The sequence below is a fragment of the Cyanidioschyzon merolae genome, chromosome 1 (genome assembly GCF_000091205.1).
Source record: "Cyanidioschyzon merolae strain 10D DNA, chromosome 1, complete genome".
NCBI lineage: Eukaryota > Rhodophyta > Bangiophyceae > Cyanidiales > Cyanidiaceae > Cyanidioschyzon > Cyanidioschyzon merolae.
The window spans coordinates 386,240-409,271 of record NC_010127.1 but is presented as its reverse complement, the minus strand read 5'-3'; the positions used below and the strand labels follow the sequence as shown (position 1 = coordinate 409,271).

General features: G+C 55.2%; 4 protein-coding genes across 4 annotated transcripts, besides 3 other annotated features; all 4 read right to left on the bottom strand.

The window, feature by feature from the left end:
- Positions 1 to 2,788: 2,788 nt before the first annotated feature.
- Positions 2,789 to 3,957: a sequence feature (pseudo-gene of NADPH:protochlorophyllide oxidoreductase).
- Positions 3,958 to 4,373: 416 nt separating this feature from the next.
- Positions 4,374 to 7,520, bottom strand: CYME_CMA140C (mitotic control protein dis3; the record flags this gene model as incomplete). Its single annotated transcript, XM_005535056.1, has 1 exon — positions 4,374 to 7,520. The coding sequence occupies one exon, from the start codon at positions 7,518 to 7,520 to the stop codon at positions 4,374 to 4,376; it is 3,147 nt and encodes a 1,048-aa protein (XP_005535113.1).
- A 305-nt stretch (positions 7,521 to 7,825) lies between these two features.
- Positions 7,826 to 8,576: a sequence feature (possible transcribed region).
- A 2,402-nt stretch (positions 8,577 to 10,978) lies between these two features.
- On the bottom strand, positions 10,979 to 13,459 carry CYME_CMA138C (cell cycle switch protein; the record flags this gene model as incomplete). Its single annotated transcript, XM_005535055.1, has 1 exon — positions 10,979 to 13,459. One exon carries the CDS (start codon positions 13,457 to 13,459, stop codon positions 10,979 to 10,981), a length of 2,481 nt encoding a protein of 826 aa, XP_005535112.1.
- A 293-nt stretch (positions 13,460 to 13,752) lies between these two features.
- Positions 13,753 to 15,037: a sequence feature (possible transcribed region).
- Positions 15,038 to 16,401: 1,364 nt separating this feature from the next.
- CYME_CMA136C (similar to Ran binding protein 11) lies at positions 16,402 to 19,347 on the bottom strand (the record flags this gene model as incomplete). The annotated part of the gene is made up of 1 exon (XM_005535054.1): positions 16,402 to 19,347. The coding sequence occupies one exon, from the start codon at positions 19,345 to 19,347 to the stop codon at positions 16,402 to 16,404; it is 2,946 nt and encodes a 981-aa protein (XP_005535111.1).
- A 2,397-nt stretch (positions 19,348 to 21,744) lies between these two features.
- On the bottom strand, positions 21,745 to 22,947 carry CYME_CMA135C (similar to androgen-regulated short-chain dehydrogenase/reductase 1; the record flags this gene model as incomplete). Its single annotated transcript, XM_005535053.1, has 1 exon — positions 21,745 to 22,947. The coding sequence occupies one exon, from the start codon at positions 22,945 to 22,947 to the stop codon at positions 21,745 to 21,747; it is 1,203 nt and encodes a 400-aa protein (XP_005535110.1).
- Between the last annotated feature and the right edge of the window lie 85 nt (positions 22,948 to 23,032).

Here is a 23,032-nt window from a genome sequence, read left to right as displayed (position 1 = left end):
CTCGTTCGATGCTCTCTCAGTCCAATAAATACGGATATTTGTTCTTTCTTGCGTGAATATTTCTTCACTATTGTTTTTTCGTTATGGTCAACACGAACGTAACCGCCGTGTTTTGTGAAAGCCAAAACAACAACGCACAACGTGATAGCGCCAAAAACGCGAAACGCGCGCGCGCACTGCAGAGGAATTTGAATTGGAGTCATCATGATGCGATGAAGAATTCACGTTGATGTCGAGACTGGAGCGTAACGGACGTAGGGATTTCGGGGTTCATAGTCCGAAATATCCAAGTTGAGAGAGGTACTGAAAGCTATATATAGGCTAGTGGGATTTCATTGGAATGAGTAACTCCCGAGTACTGCTCCTTCCAGGTGCGAGTCAGCAGGGCTCAACAGACTATGGCTTGGGGTAAGAAGGATAGCGAATAACGAACTATCGGTTGCTGAGGTTCGTCTTCCACCTGAAAGGCAGATGAATCTCTAAGGCGTATTTTCTATTTTATATTTTAGGGAGACGATTGTAGTGGAAATATTCCGTGTTAGATTTATTGTGTTGCAGTCCTGTTCTCGTGGTGACAGCCAAGCTGAGTAGTTGGGAGGTTTATGTAGGTCTGTACCATTGGTATTTGTCTTAGATAAGAAACATTAACTAGTGAGCTCCAATGTTTCTATTGCGAGGAATACTAAACAATATTGCTCGCGAGGAATGTGGTCTCTGATTCGGGACCCTCCCTCGTTGCTCGAAAACACCCGCACATGTCCGTACCCATGCTTCAGCTATCAACCCACGAAGTGGGAACTCGTAAGTCACTTCTTCATCTAACCTTATTCGGCGTAAGCTTTGAGCATGTATTTCAACTGCCGCTGGCAAGCCTTGCATCACCATGCATTTGCAGGGCTGGCGCAGACCAATGATCCGCGTAGAATACTTTCACAATCGGAGACTTCCTCACGTTTCATCCAATTTACCGAAAAATCCTCCGTGGAGTGTATTTTTACATCCCCTCCCCGGAAAGAGAGCTCTGCTGCTGCAGATGACACTGTCTACATGAATGTCGGCCTCGATCCGTAACCCGCCAAGGGCGTCATGACACCAATGAATATCCATGCTCGCATTTCGGAGTGGGAACTTGTTGAACTTTGAAAATGCTCTAGTCTGAATTGGTCTTTTGGCAGCAGCCAAGACAATGATCCAACGTCTGGGGCTCGAAAACTGAAATCAGATCATGTTTGCCTGCTTGATCAGAGTCGCTGAATGTGTAGCTGCTTTTTCAAGACGGTGCCTAGCATCATAAACAATTGTATTCCCAGAGGCGTCGTTCCGTAACTGTTTAGTTGAGTAGCGGGCACTTTATAAGTACCATATATACCTTTGGCGATCCGACAGTCTTCCCAGCAGGATCCACGAAAATCTCCGCATAGTTATCGAGCAAACAGCGAGACTTGGCGACCAAGTCTACGGACAAATTCTATCTCGAACTTCAACCGTGCTCAGGCAATGATGCCAGCACCTGTTTCGCAATGTGCTTTTCATACAGCACATTGCCCAGTACATATCCTTTCTTCTTGAACGCTCTCCCCAGACATATTGCCCTGGATTCCTTGTTCTCTTTTGTCCAATGATTCGCGGGAGGCACGATCACCGGCTCTGTCAGTGAGCGGAGCCATGATCCATTCCTTGGGCCTCTCGCATTGTTCTGTGTTCGATGGCTCGCTGCTACGGATTCATCGGGGTTTATTTGGATTTCCTCGCATGTGAAGGCGCGTTCTGGAGTTTAGAGCTTCTTCATGCTACGATCCAGCTTCTGCAATATTTTTCGCAATCTAACATGCGGGCTGCTTGCGTGGTTCAGCTGCTTGCCCTACTGTATCCAAAGAAAAAAGGAAACAGAAGCTAAATACATGCTCGCAACTAGATATTCGCAATTAATCCCCCAGAGTAGAAGTTGAAAGCTGAAATCATCCTTCAATTTGACGATTCGCCTTCTTGGCAGAATCTGCCTCGAAAGGGTAAAATCTGTGGAGATGGTAAATCCCGTTTCCTCGCCGTAGTGGCGGTGTTCAAACACGACCTACGTTGCTCCTCTTCGGCACCGCTTTCCCAGTACACACGGGGAAGGCTGTGTTGGTCAGCACCGTGCCGTAGTAGTCTAGCTTCTTCTAGCTCGCCACTCGATGGCTGTCGCTCGGCTGTCGCAGACTAATGACATGTCCTAGCGCACTGCCCGGAAGGTACGACCCACTAATATAACATGAGAGACCGCTCTGCAACTCGTAGAATCCATTCAAATTCGGAAGAGGGCACTCGTAGCATCCCCTGTACCCAGGCAGCTCCTAGGGACCAGGGAAATCCTGATTCCATGCATCTGTCTCACGGCCGGAGCAAAAGAATCGGATGCATTTCATATTCAGTACCAGGTCCCACGATGAGATTCAACAATAAATGTCCCTAATTCTGAACGCTTTCGCGTACACTCCAGAGCGGATACGCTATATGCAGTGGCCGCACATATGCTCTACACTCACGGACGACCGATTTTAGCATACTCTGGCGCATTCGATCCGAAGTAGGTCATAGCTATAGCTATATTAATCACTATTGCAGTACGCTTCATGACTCGCGGAGCGATTTTGGTTCACCACGTCAGGATGAGTGCCCTTTCACCCGATCACGATCCGATCGTGACTGTGGGGTGCCGTCTCATCGTTACGCTGTTGCTCCCACATCTGTTCTTGAAGCAGCGGTCTGCGCTCCGAAGCCCGCATCTCATTTTCATCACTAACAAACCTTAGACAGGGGCCAAGATAGTCGACTTGAGGCCTCGCCGCCGCAACGCCTGGTCGATCAGATCAAGACTCAGTTCGAAAAACTGATCTGCCTTGTGGATTTCGTATGTTGGTTCAATAACCTGCGGTTTCGTCTTCTGTCGACCTTCCGTATATTTGCCACGCCACTGATAATACCAGTCCGAGTCCGGGAACTGTCCCTGGGGCGCCACTTCGGCTACGCGGCGTCCGGCCTCATCATTCGGAACGTATTGCCGAGTGATGTATTTTGAAGAATCGGAAAGAATACGCAGCGGAACCAGCCACGCTTTTCGCGGAAGAGGTTGCTGTCGGCGACACATCCCGGAAAAATCGCCACAGAGGTCACCCCGTCGCGGCCGTATCGATCACTGAGCGCCTTCATTGTCAACACGTTCGCGGCTTTGGCGTCTTTGTAAGCTTTTGTGGGCTCAAACGGGCCACTGTCCACCATGCCCGTCGTCTGCGGACCAAGCCCCGCGGCTAGACCAGACAAATCACCGAGACGAGCCTGCGGGGGGATCTTTCCCGGCAGCGAATTCGGCGAGTGTGTCTGAGTCGTCAGAAACACAATGCGCCCGCGCGATATTTTCAGCTTCGGCAACAGCTCCCGACATAGAAGCAAATGGCTCAGATGGCAAACCTGTATGGTCTTCTCGATGCCGTCCACCGTGAAACGCGGTTTCTTGTCCCGCGGATGCCAGATAGCGGCATTGCAGATCAGGGTATCTAGGTGATCGATGCGCGCCACACTTGACAGCTCTCTCACAAACTTTAGTACAGAGGCGAAATCATCCAGATCACAATGCAGCACTGTATAGGCGTCCTTTGGAAGGTTCACGCTGTTTGCTGCGCGTTCCGCCCGATCAATGTCACGACATGCCATGACGATGTGCCAGTTGCCCTTGCTGATCAGAGCGCGAGCTGCATACAGACCGACCCCAGAGGACGCGCCAGTGATCACGGCGATCTGCGACTGCTTCGGGCCCTTTCGAAGATGCAGCGCGTGCTGCCGGCGCGCTACAGGCGAACGCTGCATTACCAAAGGAAGCGGACGCTGGCAGTGGTGACGGTATCGAGCTGCGAAGCACCCGTCACGTGCGGTACCCAGCGGAAACGGTGCTCTACTTACAGCAGGTGAGCGAACTACTCTTTAGCCCTGGTACAGCGGATCAGAGACAAACATGCCTTGTACTTTCTTGGGTTAGGACGTCTCCGGTGCGAAAGCTGCCGATCACGTCATCGGCTAGAATCGATCGCGTAAGTGTGCGTATCCAGTCAAAAACCTCTTTTGCGTAGCGGCACGAGTGACCGCCCGTCAATTGTCCAGAGTCCGAGCTAAATCTCCCGTAGATTGTCTAGCGTTCAGCGCAACTAGCACAAGCGCTCAATGCCTTTTCAGAAACTAGGCAGATCTCTGACCATTTCGAACAACAACTTCGCCGGTACATAGTGCCAAGGGTTCCGCAGCGCTGCGCTTAGAGATCACAACGATCGTAGATGAGCTTCGACGTAGCTCGCCGAGGAATACCGCAGGGGAGGTATAAGGGAATTTCCTCCGATGGTATGTTATTTTGGTGGCATCTGTACGTCAGTAGGAGACGTTTCGTCTTGGGCGCGGTTGCCGCCACTACTGCACACGCCCGACGTCGTTCGACTTTGAACGGCGTTGTTGGCGTTCCTAGGAAGCAGCTCGAATCGAATACGATCGGCACCGACAGCATTTTCATCAATAACAATTCGAATACGACAAGCGCCCAAAATACGGTACGTCACTCCCGAGTCCTTATGGAGGATCGTTTGCGAATCAGGGCTCAATACCCAGGAGGTCTCTGCACCGTCTACGCGAACGACGCCCTCAATACCAAACTTGGGCAGGTACGCCACAAATCCAGTCGACAAGAATCGCAGAATTCGGCCGTCTGTCTCTAGCATCGAGGCCGTATCGCGTGCTTCATGAGCTGGGCGTTGGCATTGCCGATGGAACCAGAGCAACACATGGAGCGCAGAACTCGCTCGTCCTGCGGCCTGTGCATTGCGATAGCGTTCGTTCACGTGTTCACAGATACGTTCGACTTGCTCATTCATGAGCAACTCACCAGGAGCATCCTCATACCCCAAGCTTGCTGCCAATTGGCGATGTACAATAATGTCGGCATAGCGCCGTATCGGTGACGTGAAATGGGTATACAGCGGCACTGCGAGTCCGTAGTGGTAGTAGGATGACGCAGGAGCCGAGCCAGCGGAGCAGTATGCAGCCTGCATCATGCAACGAGTTGCAAGCATCCGAAACAGCTCTTCCAGCAGTGGGTCCTCTTGGCCAGCTGAGGTCGTTGAGACGGCGTCGAGACTTGCCGCAAGCGCCTTGGACGAATCCACGTGCATCTCGATTCCGTATGCTGCTGCCGCCCGTACCAGTGGCTCAAACTGCTCGACACTCGGCGGAGGATGTCGGCGCAAGCACGCCGAGTGCGGAAACTGGTGCACAATGCGCTTAGCTACCGTCACATTTGCGAGCAGCATAAACTCCTCGACGAGGTGGTGCGTGTCAAAACTGCGACAACTGGAGCCTGAACCAACGCTGGGACTCGGGCTCTCACCATCCGCTCGCTCGAAACGGATCTCCGGTGACGCGAGAATGAGCGCACCATTGGCGAGTCGTTCAGCCCGCAGTCTTCCTGCAACGCGGGCTAGAAGCGGCAGCGCTTCGCCTAGCTCGGGCGGTATCCCCAGTTGCTTCGCGCTCTGTTTGTCGACAACCAATGCATCCAGCATCAACTGAGCCTGTTCGTAGGTCAACGATGCTCGTGACCTAATCATGCTGCGTGTAAACTGGACATCGTTAATCTGGGCAGATTCAACGTCCAACTCGAAGAGAACCGAGAACGCATACCGATCCTTGCCCGCAACCAGCGAGCACAGGTTGCTCGTTAGCAGCGCCGGCAGCATCTCGATGCGCTGGTCCACCAGGTAGACAGTGCAGCCACGCTCCCGTGCCTCTTCATCGAGTGCTGTCCCTGCTCGAACGAAGCTCGCCACATCAGCGATATGCACGCCAACTTGAAGGCGAGTCGACGCTCTCGCATTTGCTCCCTGTCCATTGCTCCGATCCACGAGGCGGCAGTGCAACGCATCGTCGATGTCGGTGCACCCCGGTGGGTCGATACTGAAAACAAACATAGACCGCAAATCGAGGCGACCAACCAGCGTGGTATCCATCGGGGCAGGCGCAACGGAAAAGTCTGGTGGAGGCAGACACGCTAGCGCCGCCTCCGAAAACGGTCGGGTCACAATGCCGTTCTCCAGAAGCAAAACCTGCGTTTCGACTTGCTCATCGCCAATGCGCCCCAGCACGCTGACCACATGACCAACCGGGAAACGCGATTGGGTATCCCAGCGATCAAGAGCAACAGCCACCCGCTTGCCGTAGAGAGACGCTGCCTGCAGTGTCTCCAGTAGGATCGGGGGTATCCGCCGATCCACCGGCAAAAAGAGGTGTCGTCTGCGACCTTGGAAACTCAATGTATCTGCGGTGTATTTGGCCTGCAGCGATCCACAGTACTGCGCACGCCAACGGCGCTCAAGCACTGCAACAATCTTCCCAAGACGAGGCCCCTGGGAAGGCGTCGAAGCCAGCGGATCCGAGGACTCGGATCCCAGTGCAGAGGCAGCTGTCACCACCTGCTCTGTCACGCTACTGAAGGCGTCTGCGTCGATGGTCGGTATCGCATTTCGACCAGCACTGGCTGCTCCGTCGACAACGCCGTCCAGTGGTAGCACAGCGACGAGGTCTCCGTCAACGCTACGATTCACGGCGGCAGCGCCCTGGACCCGAATGCGCAGCGCTGGCTGCACTTGTGTGGCGACCTGTGTCTTCTGGGGCTCCGCATTTCCCGCTGGCGACCGAATGACCACTACACCGCTCTCCAACGGCTCATACATGGTTGCACGAAATACGCCACGGAACAGTTTACCACTGGCGAGCGCGCGTTCAACCTTGTCGACTGGCCAGTACTCCGGGTAGGGCGCAGACTCCGTCCTGGACGCAGGTGCTGCATGCGCTTTTTCCGAAGCGCTTTCGTTCAGTGCTGCATCATGGTGACCGCCAGAGTCTGCCACTAGGTCCCTAACTCGCGTGTCTGCAGCGCCCGCACACCATGCATCCACTTGCGCGAGGCTGAAGGTAACCAGATGATCATCGTCTCTGGCTCGACGAGCGTTCTCGCGATCCTCGGTGAGGAGCACCACTCGCGGCCCCTGCAGTGCGTTGTACTGAGTATTCAACCACGCCACAGACTTGCGAATCAGCCGGTCGTAGTAGTCGTTTGGTGACTCACCCTTTAGTGGCTCCGAGAACGTTGCTGCACAGTGTTCATTGCTGAAGAGGTAGAGGTGTCGGCGCTTCGCTTCCGGGGAAGCTAACAGTCGCCGTATGCGATCGTAGGTCTCTGGACTTTGTTTGCGGGTCTCCTGCAGCACGGTCTGCAAAAAGACAACCTCCTGGACGGCATCGAGTTCGAAAAGGCTCGCTGCACGCAGCACTACGTTCGTGTCGGGTACCAAGAGAAACGGCCGCAGGGCTGGCTCCGGAGGCAGCGGTAGATCACTCCGCAAGTAGTGCTCCCGGGAGACGCGGAGCACCGAGGCCTGCCCAGTGGCACCAGCACCTCTTGCTCTTTTAATAAAGCGACGCGTCTGTGCTGACGGAAGCGGCATTGCGGAACAGCTGCGTACGCGCTTTCTTGGAAGCCTCGTTCGACGGCGCGAGCCGTTTGTACGACTGCGAAGACACGAGCTCCGGAACAACCTTTGCCAGTCTTTACGTGTGTGTGTGTGTCGGACACAGCGGTTCGCCTAGGCTGCTTCCCTGGTATAGATCGAGGGTGAGTCGCTTGTTCAGCAGGCTTCCTGGAAGTGTTCCGAGACCCCGACTCCAGCAAGTTTCCCGTGAACGCTTCGCCGAGAGCACCACTGCTGCGCAATGGTCATATGGTGCGGTTTCCCCGCAGTGGCAAGTTCGCAGCGTATGACTCCACTGGGACTACCGCAGGCACGCCTTGTTGTCTTCGAAACTGCACTGCAACGAACTGAAATGCGTTGTACTTTCAATGTTGTGGCCTAAACCTGTGCAGACAGAACTTTTTGGCATTGTGCTGGCGCGTCGATCCGAGCTGAACCGGCTCCGAATCCTGACGTGAGGTGCGGACGTCGCGAGAGCTCTCAGTCTGGGCGCATACGTTTGCCCCGAGGGAAGAAGCAACTTCTTCGTTACGCTTAGCGTATGACTTGGCGGAGTATGCACATCCAGCATAAGCTTTTCGCGGTCAGAGCAGAGTAGAATCGTTGTAACGAGGCTACTCAGCCGACTTGGCGCGCTAGTAATTGTATCACTCTGGAGTAAACGCGCGTAGCTGGAGCGTCATCGAAACCCTGAGCGCTTTGGTAACTCGTCTGCTCGGACGAGGAACGAGCAGGACCTTCCGCACGTGCAGCGTTGACGTGTTCCGTAGGCTCAGAGCGCGTCGACTGCGTGCGCAGCCGCTGGATGCAGCGCTTGTCTTCGTTTGCAAGCCTCGACGCTATGATACTGTTCAAAAGTGGTACGGTATTTGTTGCGTATGCTGGCGTCGAGCGCTCGGCTTGGAATGGACGCTTTAGGTAGGCGGAGTTGAAAACAAACGCGAATAGAAGGAGCGCAGCAGCGGAGAGACCAGGAACTGTCCAGATGTCACAGCTGACCGGTACACGAGTCCGTTGGATTCACAGTAAAGCTAGCCATGTGTGTGCTTTCTGTGTTGCCTAGCCTGGAGTAGACGAGACTAGACTGGAATGGAATGGAATGGAATGGGTCCACTGTGCTGACTCAGGCGTCTACGCTAAAGCTCGAGTCGCTCACTCCACTGTGATCAACACCAGCCTATTCGGGTTTTTCCCATAACTGCATCCTGCCCTCTCTCCTATTTCCGGCTTGAAATACGCTGGACTCTCGTTTCCTTCGCGCTGTCTTGTCAGCAGTCGGAGGATGTTGATAGCTGCATTACAGTACCGATTTCACCGCTTCCAGCTTTTTTCTCAGCATGCCTCACACACACACACACACAGACTCCCCAAAGTTGCGATTTACGATTCCCTTTCCATTTTCAGCTTGATCATGCCCAGTCTCGGTGCGCCATGTGCTGCGGTGGCGCTTGCCAGTCGTCAGATGATATCGTATATCCATCGCAGCTGCTCCGTCGGACACGGCCCTGTGGAGCATGAACACCTGCTTCACCGCAAGGTGCATGTTATCGACGGGGAGAGAAGGCTGCGCTGGAGGCCCGTTTCCATTCTTGCGCCCTACACTCGTACTCTAAAATCACATGCTTTTTTGAGGCGTTTTCCTTGGCGAGTACCTCATCCGATGCATACGGTAACGTATGCTGTCCTATTTAGCACAAGGACGTGTTGAACGCAATCCTGTCCATGATGGATCGCGTACAGGAATGAAAACCCAGTGTCGAGAGCCGCACAAGAACGTTCGATTCTTCTGCGCTCCCTTGGGACAATGCAGTGACGCACTCTCCGCCAGAGGTCAATGCAGCGATACCAGATGTCCGAGTCCGAGATATACATTCCCATGCAAACGAAAGGCAAGCGAGCCTCTGAAAGCATGTCGGATAAGAGGAATCTAGCGAATGCTGTTGGACGCCTTTCCTTCAATGACCCTAGCATGATGATGATAGGCGTCTCGAACGGTATCGATTATTTGGCATGAAAAGTGTCGGGATTGTTCGTTGTGAGCCTTTCAAGAGAAGACGTCGAGGACGGCTTTGATGGCTGCTCGGCGTCGACCTGCCGGTGCCCATGACGTTAGCCCTGAAAGGCCTTGAAACAGAAATATGGAAAACTTGAGGCAAGCGGCATTGCAGCATGCCACACCTGAGGAACGAAACAGAGTGAAGGCTCATGCCTTCGCATAAGATGATGATGATGATGATGATGGTTTTGGTACGAACCCGTGTTCGGCGGTGTTGTAAATCGTCGTAATTCCAGTGACGTAGAGAAACCGAGCGGCAGGGCGTTGAAGAAGCACCCTTTAAGGCTCACCAACAATCCTCATTCTACGAACTAGTCCCTGAGCCATTATCGCTGTACTCGGAACGTTGTGCCTGATTATCGAAAACAAATTCGGGACAAAATCTCAATTCAAGAATGGAGCGAGCAGGTCTAGGTTCCATTTCATACCGACGCCGGTGTAGACGAAGCAGCAGCAAACTCAGGCACCACAGATAGCACTCCAGTCCGTCGTTTCCCACCGACCAGACGTCAGTAGCAATAGCAACAACAACAAAAAGGCACATGCAGTTGACGAATTCAGAATCCCTTCTTTTCTAGGGCTTGCGTAGGAGGTGCCTGCCACGATAGGTTCCAGCGGCTGTGCCTGACGTCCCGCAAATCCAGTAAGCATATGACGCGCTCAACGATAGAGAAGCAGGCTCTTGTTTCTGACTGCTCTTTTCGCTCCCACGAGTGGTAAGCGCATTCACGCCGCGAATACCCGTGGAACCCTACACCAGGGCGTGTGCGGCTTGCCTCCACACCGTGGGTATCAGCGCGTCCACTGATGACTTCTGGAAAAAGAGCCCGTTGACCTTCAGCAGTTTGGGCATAACTATAAATAGCCCCGCCTTTCCATGATTTGTGCCAGGCTGCTTCTTTCCCGCATCTTCAGAGAATGCCCGGACGCATTCAGCTGAGGAACGCTCATTGCCAACGCCGAACGCACAGCAGCAGCAGTCACTGGGAACTTTTCATCAGGCAGCATCGCGGTCCTTTTTACTCTGGTGCGCGTACTGCGCCAACTATCGATGAAACACCATCGCGACAAGTGTAGCGCCAACCGCGTAGATATCAACGGCCAGTAGCATGCCTATCAGGAATGTGATGCCCGCAAGCACTCTGCTGTGACGGTGTCGAGGACAGCAGCCTCTGCGACGACCATGAGCATGCTATTCATGCCGCAGAGCGCGCCTGCGTTCCGTGCAACAACGAAGCGGAGGGAGGCTGCAAGCAGGGGTCATGCCCTGGCATTCCGAGATGCAGCACCGCGTTTGACGGGTGCCCCAGGAGGAGTTACGCGAACGCCGCTCCTGTGAGCAGCATTCAATGCACAGCAGCAACAGTAGCAGGCAACCTTAACGTATCGCACTTGAGCGCATGGTCGTCAAGGGTCGGCTTCCGATCCGTCGGTTCAGTTCATTCCGCAGCGACGAAAGCTGCTCCAGTGTCGTCATCGAGGCTGTGTCTCCCGTGCGCGAAGCATCCGCTGTGCGAGCAGCGGATACACGAACGAAGGCCGACGCTGATGCCTCTGTGAAACGAGTGCCTTCGACAGCGGGCGATGCATCCGTATCCCCAGCTGGGGCGCTTTCCGCCGAACCGAGCGACTTCCACATCGCTGTGAAAGGTAAGCGCCCGGTTGCTGAAGCGCTCCTGTCACCTGCATGAGATCTTTGGCTGCTGGAAGACGACGAGGCTGTGCCAGCATGCGCAAGTTGCCTGGTGTCCTCGGGCACCAGCGTTTCCCGCGCTGTTCCAGCGAGCAGGGCTTTGCCCACTCCGAAACGACTCGTTTGGGGTTTGGGGAAAATCTTCCAAAAGCGCAGCGTCTCATCGGCGGCAGCACTTGCCACGGTTTGACCATCCGGTGAGGTGGTTAGGTGCAGGACGCGTGCCCCGTGGCCAGTTAGCTCAGCGACTTTGTTCAGGTCGGGATACTTCCAGACTACAAGTTGATTGCGGCTGAATCCATGGCCCGTGACGAGTTCCCGATAATGCATACTCCACTGCAGCGCACACACCTGGCTCTCGGTATCGACGGCTTGCAAGCAGACGCCCGTATGGGTATTCCAGAAGCGCAGCATGCGATCGGTGGTACCACCACCCGACGCCAACAGATGACTCTGCCAGGGGCACCAGCCGAGTGCCTTAACCGCAGCAGTGTGCTCATCGAAACGGAGTCGTGGATGCTGCAGTGCGCGACGATCCCAAACCATCAGCAGGTTATCGTTACCGCCCGTAGCCAGTTGCATACCGTTCGGACTCCATTGCAGGCCGCAGACCTCTTGTTCGTGCGCTACAAGTGTCGAGGCAAGGTGGCGTGCTTCCCGCACGTCATGAAGCTGCACGGTGCTGTCCCGACTGCCCGAGCACAGCAGCGGTCCGTTCCAGTGCAGGGAGCCGACGCGTCCCTGGTGCGTTCGCAGCGTTCGCAGCCGCTTGTTCGCTTCAACATCCCAGATTTGAACGTGACCAAAGGCGGTCCCTACTGCTAGGTACGGTGCTGAAGCTTCTGCGTTTGCATGCGGAGCGCAACCAGAGCCTTGGACCCATTTAAGCGAACACACATAGTCTTGGTTGGTGTGCTGATCCCCAGGTGCAAGGTCAGTGAGCTGCTCAATGCCACCAGTGCTGGCATTCCAGAGGTAAACCGCCGAACCGAGCGCCACCGCCAGCACGTTGTTGGCACTCCAGTCCAACAGGTTCAGATAGTAGTCATCAACCATCTCGGGAGCATCGAGGATTCGCTCCGGCGCACTCGGGATATGTCGATGGAGGTGTCGTCTACAAGCTGCACCGAGGCGGTTCTGCGTATAGACCACAGCGATAGCCGCATGAGCAGCCTTATCGCCGAGGTGCACCGGGGGTTTCGGTTTGAAGGCGAGGATTTTGGTACCGCTGCCGGGCATGGACTCGGCTGTATTACCTCGTTTTGCCGTCTGTCGACTGCCAAGTCCGCTGGTGTCTTCGTGTGCTTGCCATGGTTCATCGCTGGGGCTATCAATCACGGAGCCGAGCAAGCCAGCGGTACCAAGCTCACTAGCGAGTTGGCTCCGGTACTCTAGGCTCTGGGCGAGCTGTCGAGGGTCGACTGCTCCAGGTGCGTGAATCTTCTCTGCGGCTGCAGCCAGACGCGCTGGCGAGCGCACGTCACTTGTCTGCCACTCCCCGGTGAGTTCGTCTGCGGTGCTCGGTATCGAAGAAAACGTGTCGAGGCTAGAGGCCCAGCTCTGTGCGCTACTGAGGGTGCCCGACCTCTGGTAGGTACTCGAGGTCGGCGATGATGAAGATGCACCTGGCCGATTCGCTCGGTCATCGAGTAGCTCATGCGTATGCACAGCATGCTCTGGAGCACTGAATGCGCCCGAGCCCCAGGCTGGGCGCTCCACAGTCACCTCTGTTCTCGAGGCCTGTGAACCCTCTACGCTTTCCAGCGTTTCCGCTGGCCCTGTTCCTGGTGTGATGGAACGACCCAGAGCAGCCGTCATCACGAAACGACCCAGTTCGAGGTCCATGGCAGAACGATCGGGAATGAAGCGGTCGCAACGCGGGGACGCAGCATGCGATGCTGGACTCGGTAACGTGGACCGGGAGCGCTTCCGATGAACCAACGATGGACTGGTTATCTGGTTTCTCTCCCGAAGAACAGCAGCAGCTGAGTTGCTGCGCTCAAGAACGGAGCGTGTTTCGTTGTCGTCGTGGGAGCGAATGGACACGGGCCTCGCGGAGTCGGCTCTGGCGAGCTGCTCGGCGAGTTGGCGCTGCTGGCGCCGTTTCCAACGTGGAACCGGAGCATTCTCGCCAATGTTCGCCTCTATAACATCCAGACTTTCCATCGGATAGGAAAAAAGAACACGGACCTGTCGTTGGTACCGCCTGGGAACACAAACACAGCAGCAGAAGCGCTTTTTCTTCACGTGCTTGACACAGCTGAAACTCGAAAAATATTGGCAGCGTGCGTGCGTGCGTGCGTGCGTGCGTGCATGCGTGCGTGCGCATTTGGCGCGCGCGCCACCCCGCAAATCCGTAACGGCTATCGGGTGCGCTGTTCATGGCTCGATCGAAGGTTGCTACGAACTGCGGGATCCTCGATTGTGCGCCGGACGCTGGCGATAACATCCGTCTCTCTACGTCCTAGCTCCATTTTCCTTGACCAGCGCTTCTGTTCGGGGGCTCTGGTCATCGGGTGCACTACCAGTGCACTGCGTGCCACAGACGTCTAGGCGGCAGGGCGCGCGCTCCACGGACCCGTCGCCGGTACCGCTGGTGCTCTGCGGCGGCGTCGATACTCTGTGATGGAGCCGGCTCTGCACAACCAGGGACGCTACGGAGCACTGGCGTCGTCACAGGAAAGCCACCGGCATCGATTGGAGAGGTTCTCGCTTTGAAGCACGGCGCTTATGTAATAATCGGAATCGTGAATAGAAACAGGTACGCGGCAATCGTCTGGAGACTACGCCACCAGGTCCGAGCGTGTATAGAGCCGCACGCCACAGGCAGAGGTTCTACCGATGTGTGATATTCATGCTGCACTGTTTTTGTCATTCAACGCGGGGTGCAGCGGTATTTTGCGCTGCCGGTAGACAAGTGCCGGCGTGCGTACTATCACGTCCCCGGAAGCACACTGAGGCCATGGACGCTGGCTGTGACTCGCTGCGCCTGCCTTCAGCTTGATAACCAGGTCGCTTTGACGGAGAAAAACGCGCTCCGGTGGCTGGCAATCGCGCTGGCTGAGTTCCTTGTGGATCACCGATCAACACATGAGAACCGGTCCGCTACTCTTGTGATAGGTACCCGTCGATGAATGCTGCTGAGCTGCGATATAGAGTGCTCGCCCACGGCCTCTCGATCGTCATACCGCTTGATAGGTCCGCTACGGACGGCGTCTCCGAGACGTCAGCGGCTCGACAAGCTGCCAAAGTCGAATGGGGCGCTGCCCGTCTCTGGGTGATCGCTACCCCGATTACAACGCATTCTTCGGATGCAGGCTTCACTAATTCCCGAGGTTCTATACCTAAACGCTTCAGAAACCTCGACAAAAAGATCAGACGAAAATCGAACGTGCCCGTTGATTTGGGGCGTCCACGCAAAACGTTTTGTTTGCCTCTCATGGACGCCAACACGTGCATTTGGTGGCTTTTAAGGCGACTGCTTGGTTTCCTCCCAGTGATCTCCCGGTTCAAGTACGACGTTCACTCGGCTCGCTTCAGATCTGATGTTTGCTGCCCAGGGACCATGAAGGCCGCTTTAAGACCCTGATCGTGCCAAATTCGGCTGCTGTCGACGCATGCAAAGCACAGCCGGTGTTTCCGATCTACGTCACGGCTGCTATGTTCATCTTCGATGTACAGAGCCTCGATCTGCGGCCCGCAAAGAGACGCTTGGCGGTAGGTAGGTGCCCATGGAAATCCCTTAAACCTCGTCCTCCTCCGAGCGCCGCCCTGAGGCGCATGACCGCTTGTTTCATTGCCCGGTGCATGCCCTCGACTGGTGTAGACGGATCGCCAGGATATGCTTCTCCAGTTTCGAGTCCGGTTTTTTACCCTCGTATCCTAAGCCTCTGCTGGACAACCCGCTCAGCGTGTACGGTTTCCGCTGCAGGCGCAGGCAGACGCTATCCTATTCGATACCTCGCGATCCGCTTCCTGGCTCTCTCTTCGATCTCCGCGTTCCCTTTCCATAACACATGCCAATGCGCGTGGCGAGCACCATGGTACCTAATCGACTCGTTTACATGGCCCATGCATTTTCAGTCCGCTTGGGATCATTCGAATAGGGCGTCATCGAATCCGGTCTGTTTCGATCACGCGCTTGCAGGTCGTACCCTAATTTCACTCACTCGCAAACGCTGAGAAATTACGACGTGCATGCGCTGGGAACAAACTCCTCGCGGAAGCAGGTCGACGTGCTCGAAACTCGTTGATCAAGAGCGTTGCCTGTTACCAAGGAAATGTCGGACTTGGCTTTGGATGTCACGAAAGTGCAGGTGCTGAGTCTCGTACGCCTTGGCTACGGGCCGATGCAGATCACACCGGCGAGCATGCCCGCGAAACGACACTGCGATATCGCTCGTCGCTCCTCCGCGTATTCCCTCAGAAGTGCAGGATTGCATTTAAGCTCCGAAGGGGTACTGAATTAGATCCTACTTTAGCGGTTGATAACGATGGATATTGCAACGCTTTTGGCCGCCAAGCGAAACACTACATCTTGTCCATGTAGTGCGAATCGATCCGTCTTGCTTTCATTTCACTTCCCTCGCTCTTTCGCTCTAAAGCAGTCCGTGAGTTCCTTCGAATCTGCGAAACAAAGATGCACATAACGCTCATGAGCTCCATGTCGCAAGTCAACAACCGTGTTCTTCATCGATACGCTTCGTGTTCTTCCGAGCATTCCTGCGCCGCCTTTGCGCAAGCGTCGCCCAGTACGGAGCGAAAAACGAAAAACAAAAAACGGGAACCATACATGATTTCACCACGCTACATGCGGAGCCAGTAAACGAATGGTATTGTCTGTCTATGCATGAGATCATTGCATCATTTCATATGCGATGCCTTGTTTTGAGGTCACAGCGAATGTTCTTGATCCCGGGGTGATGGAACGAATGCCGGTGACACAGAGCCGCAATATAGCCGTTCCGAGAAACACAACCAAGAATCACCAAAATACTCGTAAGCATCCCTATACGCTTATTGTTGACTCCCAAACTCGGGGCTGTACATGTCAAAGTCCCACAAAGAATCAAGAGCCATCAATACGACCCGCAACTCAGCGTTTAAGTTTAATCTGACATGTGTCTAGCGAGCAGTCGTTCAACAAGGCGATTCCATTCACCACGTATGTCCTGCGCTGTACAATCTGGAAGCAGGCCCGTGTCCCCAGGTACACCGGAAACGTGCTCCACATCGCCATTGTGTGCCGACAGATCATCGTCGGGGGTCGAGTCCTCGCCAAGTTCACGATGCACTTGTCGTAGCAGCCGCAGGATGCGATCTCTATGCAAACAATGCTGGCCCTCATGCGCGTCCAAGTATTTGGCCAAGAGCAGAGCCAAGCGCGCTCGCTGGGTCGTCGAGAACGTCACCGCAGCCGCTTCGAGGAAAATCCTCGCGAGATCATCATCCATCAGCACATGGTCACGCAGAGCAGTAGCCAGAAGGACAGCGATGCTCGCTCGCGGGCCGCAACCAAACTGACCAGCGTGGAGATCCTTCTCCAGTGCACCGAGCAGGATCCCAAAGTCTTTGTGAAATCGCTCTGCGTCATCTGCACAGGCGAACAAAGCAAGCAGCAGCTCCGAAAGCTCTGCGACAACTCGATCCGACAATCCCGAAGCATAGAGGTTGCCAAAGTGTCCAGCGAGCGCTCCAGCGTGCCGAGCATACCAGACACAGCCTCCGAGCATGGCGTAGGCGCGTACAACCCGAAGCACTGGACGCAGCAGGTCACCGTTTCCGAGCCAATCCATGACAGAGTAAAATAGGCGATCCAGTACTACGTCGTATTCGGAAGCCACCAGCAGCACGCGATGAAGCAACTCGAATGCATCATCTATGAGGTATGTCGAGGCATCACTCCCGTAGCCGATGCCAAACGTGATCATCCTTAACGCCAGCGCTATGACGGCTGGTTGACGTGCAAGCACCCCGCCTCGATCAGCGGCAAGAAGGCGTGTCAGATGCGCTACCAGCTGGCAACGCACCAGGTGCAGGGTTCCGTCGTCGTGTCCACCGAAGAAGAGCCGCTCCATAACGTCACACAGGCGAACACTAATCCAAGAGATCATGCTCTCAGTGTCGTGCACGTCGAAAAACGCGCCTGGGCAAGATTCTACTAGAACAACGACCAGATCCAGCAGCTGCGACATGGACTTCGGCTCCTCCGTACATGCTTCCATCAGCGTGAAAACATGAGTCATCGCATCCGGTAAATAAGGGCAAAAGTCATCCGCACAGAATCCGAGATCACAGAGCAACATCAGCAATCCGCGTGCGGCTCCGAAGGCGCGTACCAGGTGCGCTGGCGACGCCACGTCCCCGAGTTTTGAGACCAACGCCCCGTACAACCGACAACGATCCACTTTCGGGAGACGCTCACCGCACTGACCCGTGAGGATTGCAGTACGAGCCTGCAGGAACAGCTCCGCCGCATCAGCGCCTTCGCTCTGCAGCAGCGGGTACAGCATCGACTCTAGGAGCGCCCTGGTGTCCAGGGCGTCGCCCAGCGTGGATATTGCACGTCCCAGGACACGAAAAGCAGCCTCAATGCCGAGCCAGTCATGTACAGCTCGCAAGGCGCCTATTCGGGCAGACAACGTGGTGACAAAGGCATCCGCATCAATGGCGGCCAGCGCTGCACACACTTGTTCCGCCAGTGAACGCATCTGATCGTCGTTCCATTCCGATTCCTCATCGTCGTAGCATGCAGCAGCGGGACGCTCTAGCCAGGTGGCCAGCTCCGTCGCCGAGAGTCGCACAAAGCGATCGAGCAGGGCACAAGTCAGCGCTGCGTACTGTGCCTTCACCAGTGCCTGCAGCGTCGTCCATACCGGATGATGCCGATCCTCGAGTGCGCGCTGTGCACCGATATCGCCACAGGCAGCTAGACAGGCTTCTTCGATATCATCAGCGGTTTCCAGATCCCGCAGTTCGCCGAGAATGTCTCGGAGAAAGCGCATTGCGTAGAGGCTGCGACGTTCGTTGGACTCGTCGAGCGCCGCATCTGAGCGCTCGCGCTTCTCTGGTACCTGTAAGAGCATCGCACAAATGTCTTCGCTCCAAGGTAACAACATGGAAAGAGGAAAATCCTCGATAGAGCGGTGATTCGTAAAGCAAATGTACTTGAACTTGATCAATAGATACCGCAGACGCGCAGCAGCCGCATGCCCAACAACACCAGCGAGGCATCGCTCTACATGTGTACAATGCTGCAGCAACGCTATCAGCGTGCTGGCGTCTGGACCCTGGAAAACCTCCTGCGCTACTAGACGTCGTAGTCCTTTTAGGTTTTCCCGGACGCAGTCCAACCAGAGGTCGAGCTGGTCGGCACTTGGCTGCCAGAAGCAACTCGCCGGTGCCGGTACGAGTCCAGGCAACCACGCTGCGAGGTTCTGGTTCCACAAACGGAACCACAGGTCGACCAGGCGATGCCATAATGAACGTGCCATAACGCTCACATGTTCAAGCTGGGAACGACTTCGATGACGGCTCAAGGTCTTCCAGATGTGGTTCACAATCACGAGCCAGCGGTATTGTCTTTCGAGTGGGGCAGTGGCTGGACACCACGCGAGTAGTTGTTCGGGTAAGTTGATCCATGCTTTGGGGTAGTCGTAACGAGCCACCACCGCAGTAACCTCAAGTATCACTCGTGATATGGGCTGTTCGGTAGAGTCCAGTGCTCGCCAGAGGAACTGATGAACCCGGTGACGCTCCCTGTCGGAGACACGCTGAGCAATGTAGTGGGACCAGCGCCTTGTTACCGCATTCTTCGCACAGATCGCACTCAGGACGCGGAGGTCTAGCGCTCCACTCGTGTCCAGCGCAAGCTCCAAGAGCCCGTGGACAAATAGTCCAGGGTGCTCAGCTTCCAAGCGCTCCAGGTACTGCGTCGACTCGAGCGCTGTTGACGGCTGCGTCGCAACCGCTGTTGACGCTAGCAACAGACGTACCAGGAGTTCACGGTAGCCTGGCGTTAGCGGCGGCAGTGATTCCTGCGCTTGCTCGCTCATAGGGACCCAAACTCCCAGTATTTACAGCGGTCGTAGAGGCACCGGAGCGCACCAGCTATTCTTAAAGAACGATTGGTTGACTTGTCCAGGTCCTGTCTGCAGTGCGAAACGAGCCTTGCCTACAGACTTGGAGGTTTGGCTTCAAAGCCTGGACGGGACACTGGTGTCGAACGAAGCTCCACACCCATATAGCCAGACAAATAAACAAACACTCGTCCGACGCCACGTGCCTGACGCCTGCTCGCCGGCTTTCCAGGCACAATCGATATCTATTCGAGAAACTTTCGGTTTTGGCTTGGAGCTGCTCCGGACGGGAAACGTGCTCCCTTCGCCTAACCACACAAGTCCCAAACTGATACCTCTCGTCGTGGACCCGCGAACACGGTGTCGAGGAAGTGGTACCTGGTGCCGATGACGCTGTTCTCCAGCATCGGAAGCGCGTACTCGATACCCGAATGGTATGCTTTCGTCAGCTGTGACAGCTTCGTTCACAAAATTTATCGCGTATAGATTCAATCGATTCTCGAGATCGTCTAGCAATACAAGTGGATTGCACTGGTCATGCCGGATGCCGTAAAGTCTCTCCCATGGATCTATGGACACTCAAGTCAATGAAGAAGGAAGAGAAGCAGGTACTGATGACCTATGAATCATGCGGGCAGTTTCTCACAACACTCCCTGCTCATACACACATAGGCAAACACACACACACACACACACGAAATTGGAAGTCCCTCCACAACCTAATCGAAAGTAATACATATGCATCCAGTAGTCAACAGGGCGTAGGATACATACAGTAATTTGTGGAAGCTGTCCCGCAGAGATGCTTCTCTCTGGCTGTTTCCTGAGTGCGTCTCGAGTAAGACGCCCTCGGACATCCTGTGTTAAGGTGAATACGCAAATCCGCTTCTATCAGGTCGTCTCGTGTGCGAGCTTGGGTAAACGGCACCACGAGAACAGCAAACATGCAACAGAAGAGTGCGAGCTTCTGCGCTGTACCGAATGCTGCGAAACGACTGCGCTAGTCAGCGGATATCGTCCTGATTCGAAGCAAAGGACACCGGCAGTGCCACTGCTGAGAGACGGGAGAATCCACAGCGGCTCTAGCACTTGTCGGCAAAGCGTGCATGCATAGAGATGCTGCGGCAGCGGCAGATGCTGGGAAGCTCTATCGCAGCAACGTGTTCAGCACACAGAATTCGAGGCTTCTGAGACTCAGCAATTACCGAGCTGCAGGGATCCCAGAGGTGGTCCATTTTGCACAAAACCAGCGTCGACGGGCACCAGCGTTGGCGTTCGTTGTCCGCAGTGGTACCCGCGCTGGGAACTTGCTTTCGAGTTCTTGTCCTCGAGCGCGCGCTTGCGAGTATTTGTTGGATTCCGCTTTCGGGCTCTGGTCGACAAGATAAGAGCATTATACTCCACTGTCTTGGTCCATGGAAAAGTTGCCTGCAATGGCGAAAACACAAATCCAATGAATAGCAGAGCGTTTCGCTGGCATCCTTGAAACTTCTCGGTGGGCATCTTTGTCCTGCGGCATTGCTCGGTCTGTAGCCGCGAAACGAAACACAAAGCAACATTGGACAACATCAGTGACCAGCGAGCAGCAATAGCCGCCCTGTTCGTGTTCGTCACGCGCGGCAAAGCGGGTACCGAGCTTGTCCATTCGAAGCCGGACACGGCTATTGCCGGTACACCTGGTGCGAAGTATCAGCGTCTGGCGCTACAAGGGCCTCGTTTTGCGGCACTGCGTTGCCCCGAATGCCCATGTTACATCGATTCAGAGACAAAAGGCCTCTGAGCAGGCTGGGTGCCTATGTGCAAGCAGAACATCCATGACGATGCCTCAGGTGAGTATTAGAGTACTGCCAAAGGTTTCTCACGCTAATATACGCTGCGCCCTTGTACAGGCAACGCCAGGTTGCTTGACAATAGAGTGCTGCTGGCCTACATATGCTATCAAGAACGATTTCTAATGTACCGAGTGCACGCTGCCGATTGCGGACGTGCGATCCAGGTACCCAGAAACATGGCCTGTTCAGCATGCCTCTGCGGTAACGGCAGCAGCCTCTACACTGCTAGTGCAGCTTCGGATCAGGACACAACTTGCATGCTTTCCAGGTACCAAGAAACTTGCCCCGTTCAGTGCAGCAGCAACAGCAGGAGCAAAAGCATCTGTTGCGCTTGAGGCTTTCACGTTCACGCCATGAAGCAGCAGCCGGCGCCAGTCCGGAGCCTTACAAGGTACAGATGCAAACGCACCCTGCATCGGCGACTCGATGAAAGTTCCTCTTACAGCGCGCCTTTGGTGGATACTGCCCCCGCTATGCGGTCATTCGAGGTCGTGCGCAGCGCAGCTACCGAAGAAAAACCAATACCCCGAACAAGGCAGGTTCAGGAACCTGTCGATGTACGCAAGTACGGCTCAACAGCGTGTTCCGAGAGCATCCACAGCTGCTGTGTATTCGCTGGGGCACGCATCCACAGCGGCATCGCGAGAAACCGGGTGCCAGCATCAAGAATGAGCGCCTCACGCTGAGCAACCGTCAAGGCAGTGACCTCCTGCTCTGACTGGTTCCCCGACGGAGTCCGTGCACTCTTGGACGGTGTCGATACAGCCCTTTCATCGGCGTCGTCCGCTAATGGTGCAAAGCAAGCGAACAGGACAGTCGCAGCACCCTCAGCAGGTGTACGAAGCACAAACGATCCGATCCAGGTATAGGCACGTTGGACCCAAGAAGGAAGTCGCCGGACGACCTCGGTGCGAACCTCACCGGGATGCACACACCGAGCATCCAGACCTCGCCGCTGCAGTTCCAGCGAGAGCATATAATTGTACGCCTTGCTCCATCCATAGGCCATGAAGGGCCACTGACCTTGCCTCGACCACTGTGGACCGTGCCAGCTCAGGTCATCCGCGAGCAGCGCGAGAATACTGCTGACAAGCACCACACGACCTCGACGCTGCTCCAGCATATCCATCAAGAGACGCACCAGCAAGTACTGTGCCAAATGATTCACACCAAGGTGTGCCTCGTAACCTTGGGCTGTTTCCTCGTAGCGAAAAGGTGACATGATGCCTGCATTCAGTACCAAGAGGTCCAAAGTCTTCCAGCGCTGATGATAGCGCTCTACGAACGCCACAACAGAGGACAGCTCGCTCAGGTCCAACGGGAGCACCGTCAGCGTACCACGCTTCGCCGAAGCCGATGGGTGCCTTTCCGTCTCCAGTATTTGTTTACAGGCCTCTTGGCCACGATTTTCACTTCTGCACGCCAGGATGACGTTGTAGCCTGCCAGCCAGAGGCCGCGTGCAGTTTCGAAGCCGATACCTGAGTTACCCCCGGTTACTATAGCAACTGCACGTTCCGTAACCTGTTCCAGCGGCCTGACGTTCCACGACGGGGCCGCGAGACGAGCCCGAGCCACGTCGACACAAATATGGAACCACGTGCGGATAGAAAAAGGTCCGCTTGGGGCAATGATCGCTCGCCAAACAGCCGCGAGAACGCCAAAAAAACCGCTCCAAAGGAACACGAGCCAGAGTGTGCTTTTCTCGCCCCTAGCTCTGTTCGGTCGCTTCGGTCGTTGTGGCATGATAGCCTGAAGCCCTGTAGGTTGTTCACAAGGTATGCTCGTTCCTGGCCTCTCAGCAGAATAACGGAGCGGCAGTCCAGGTATT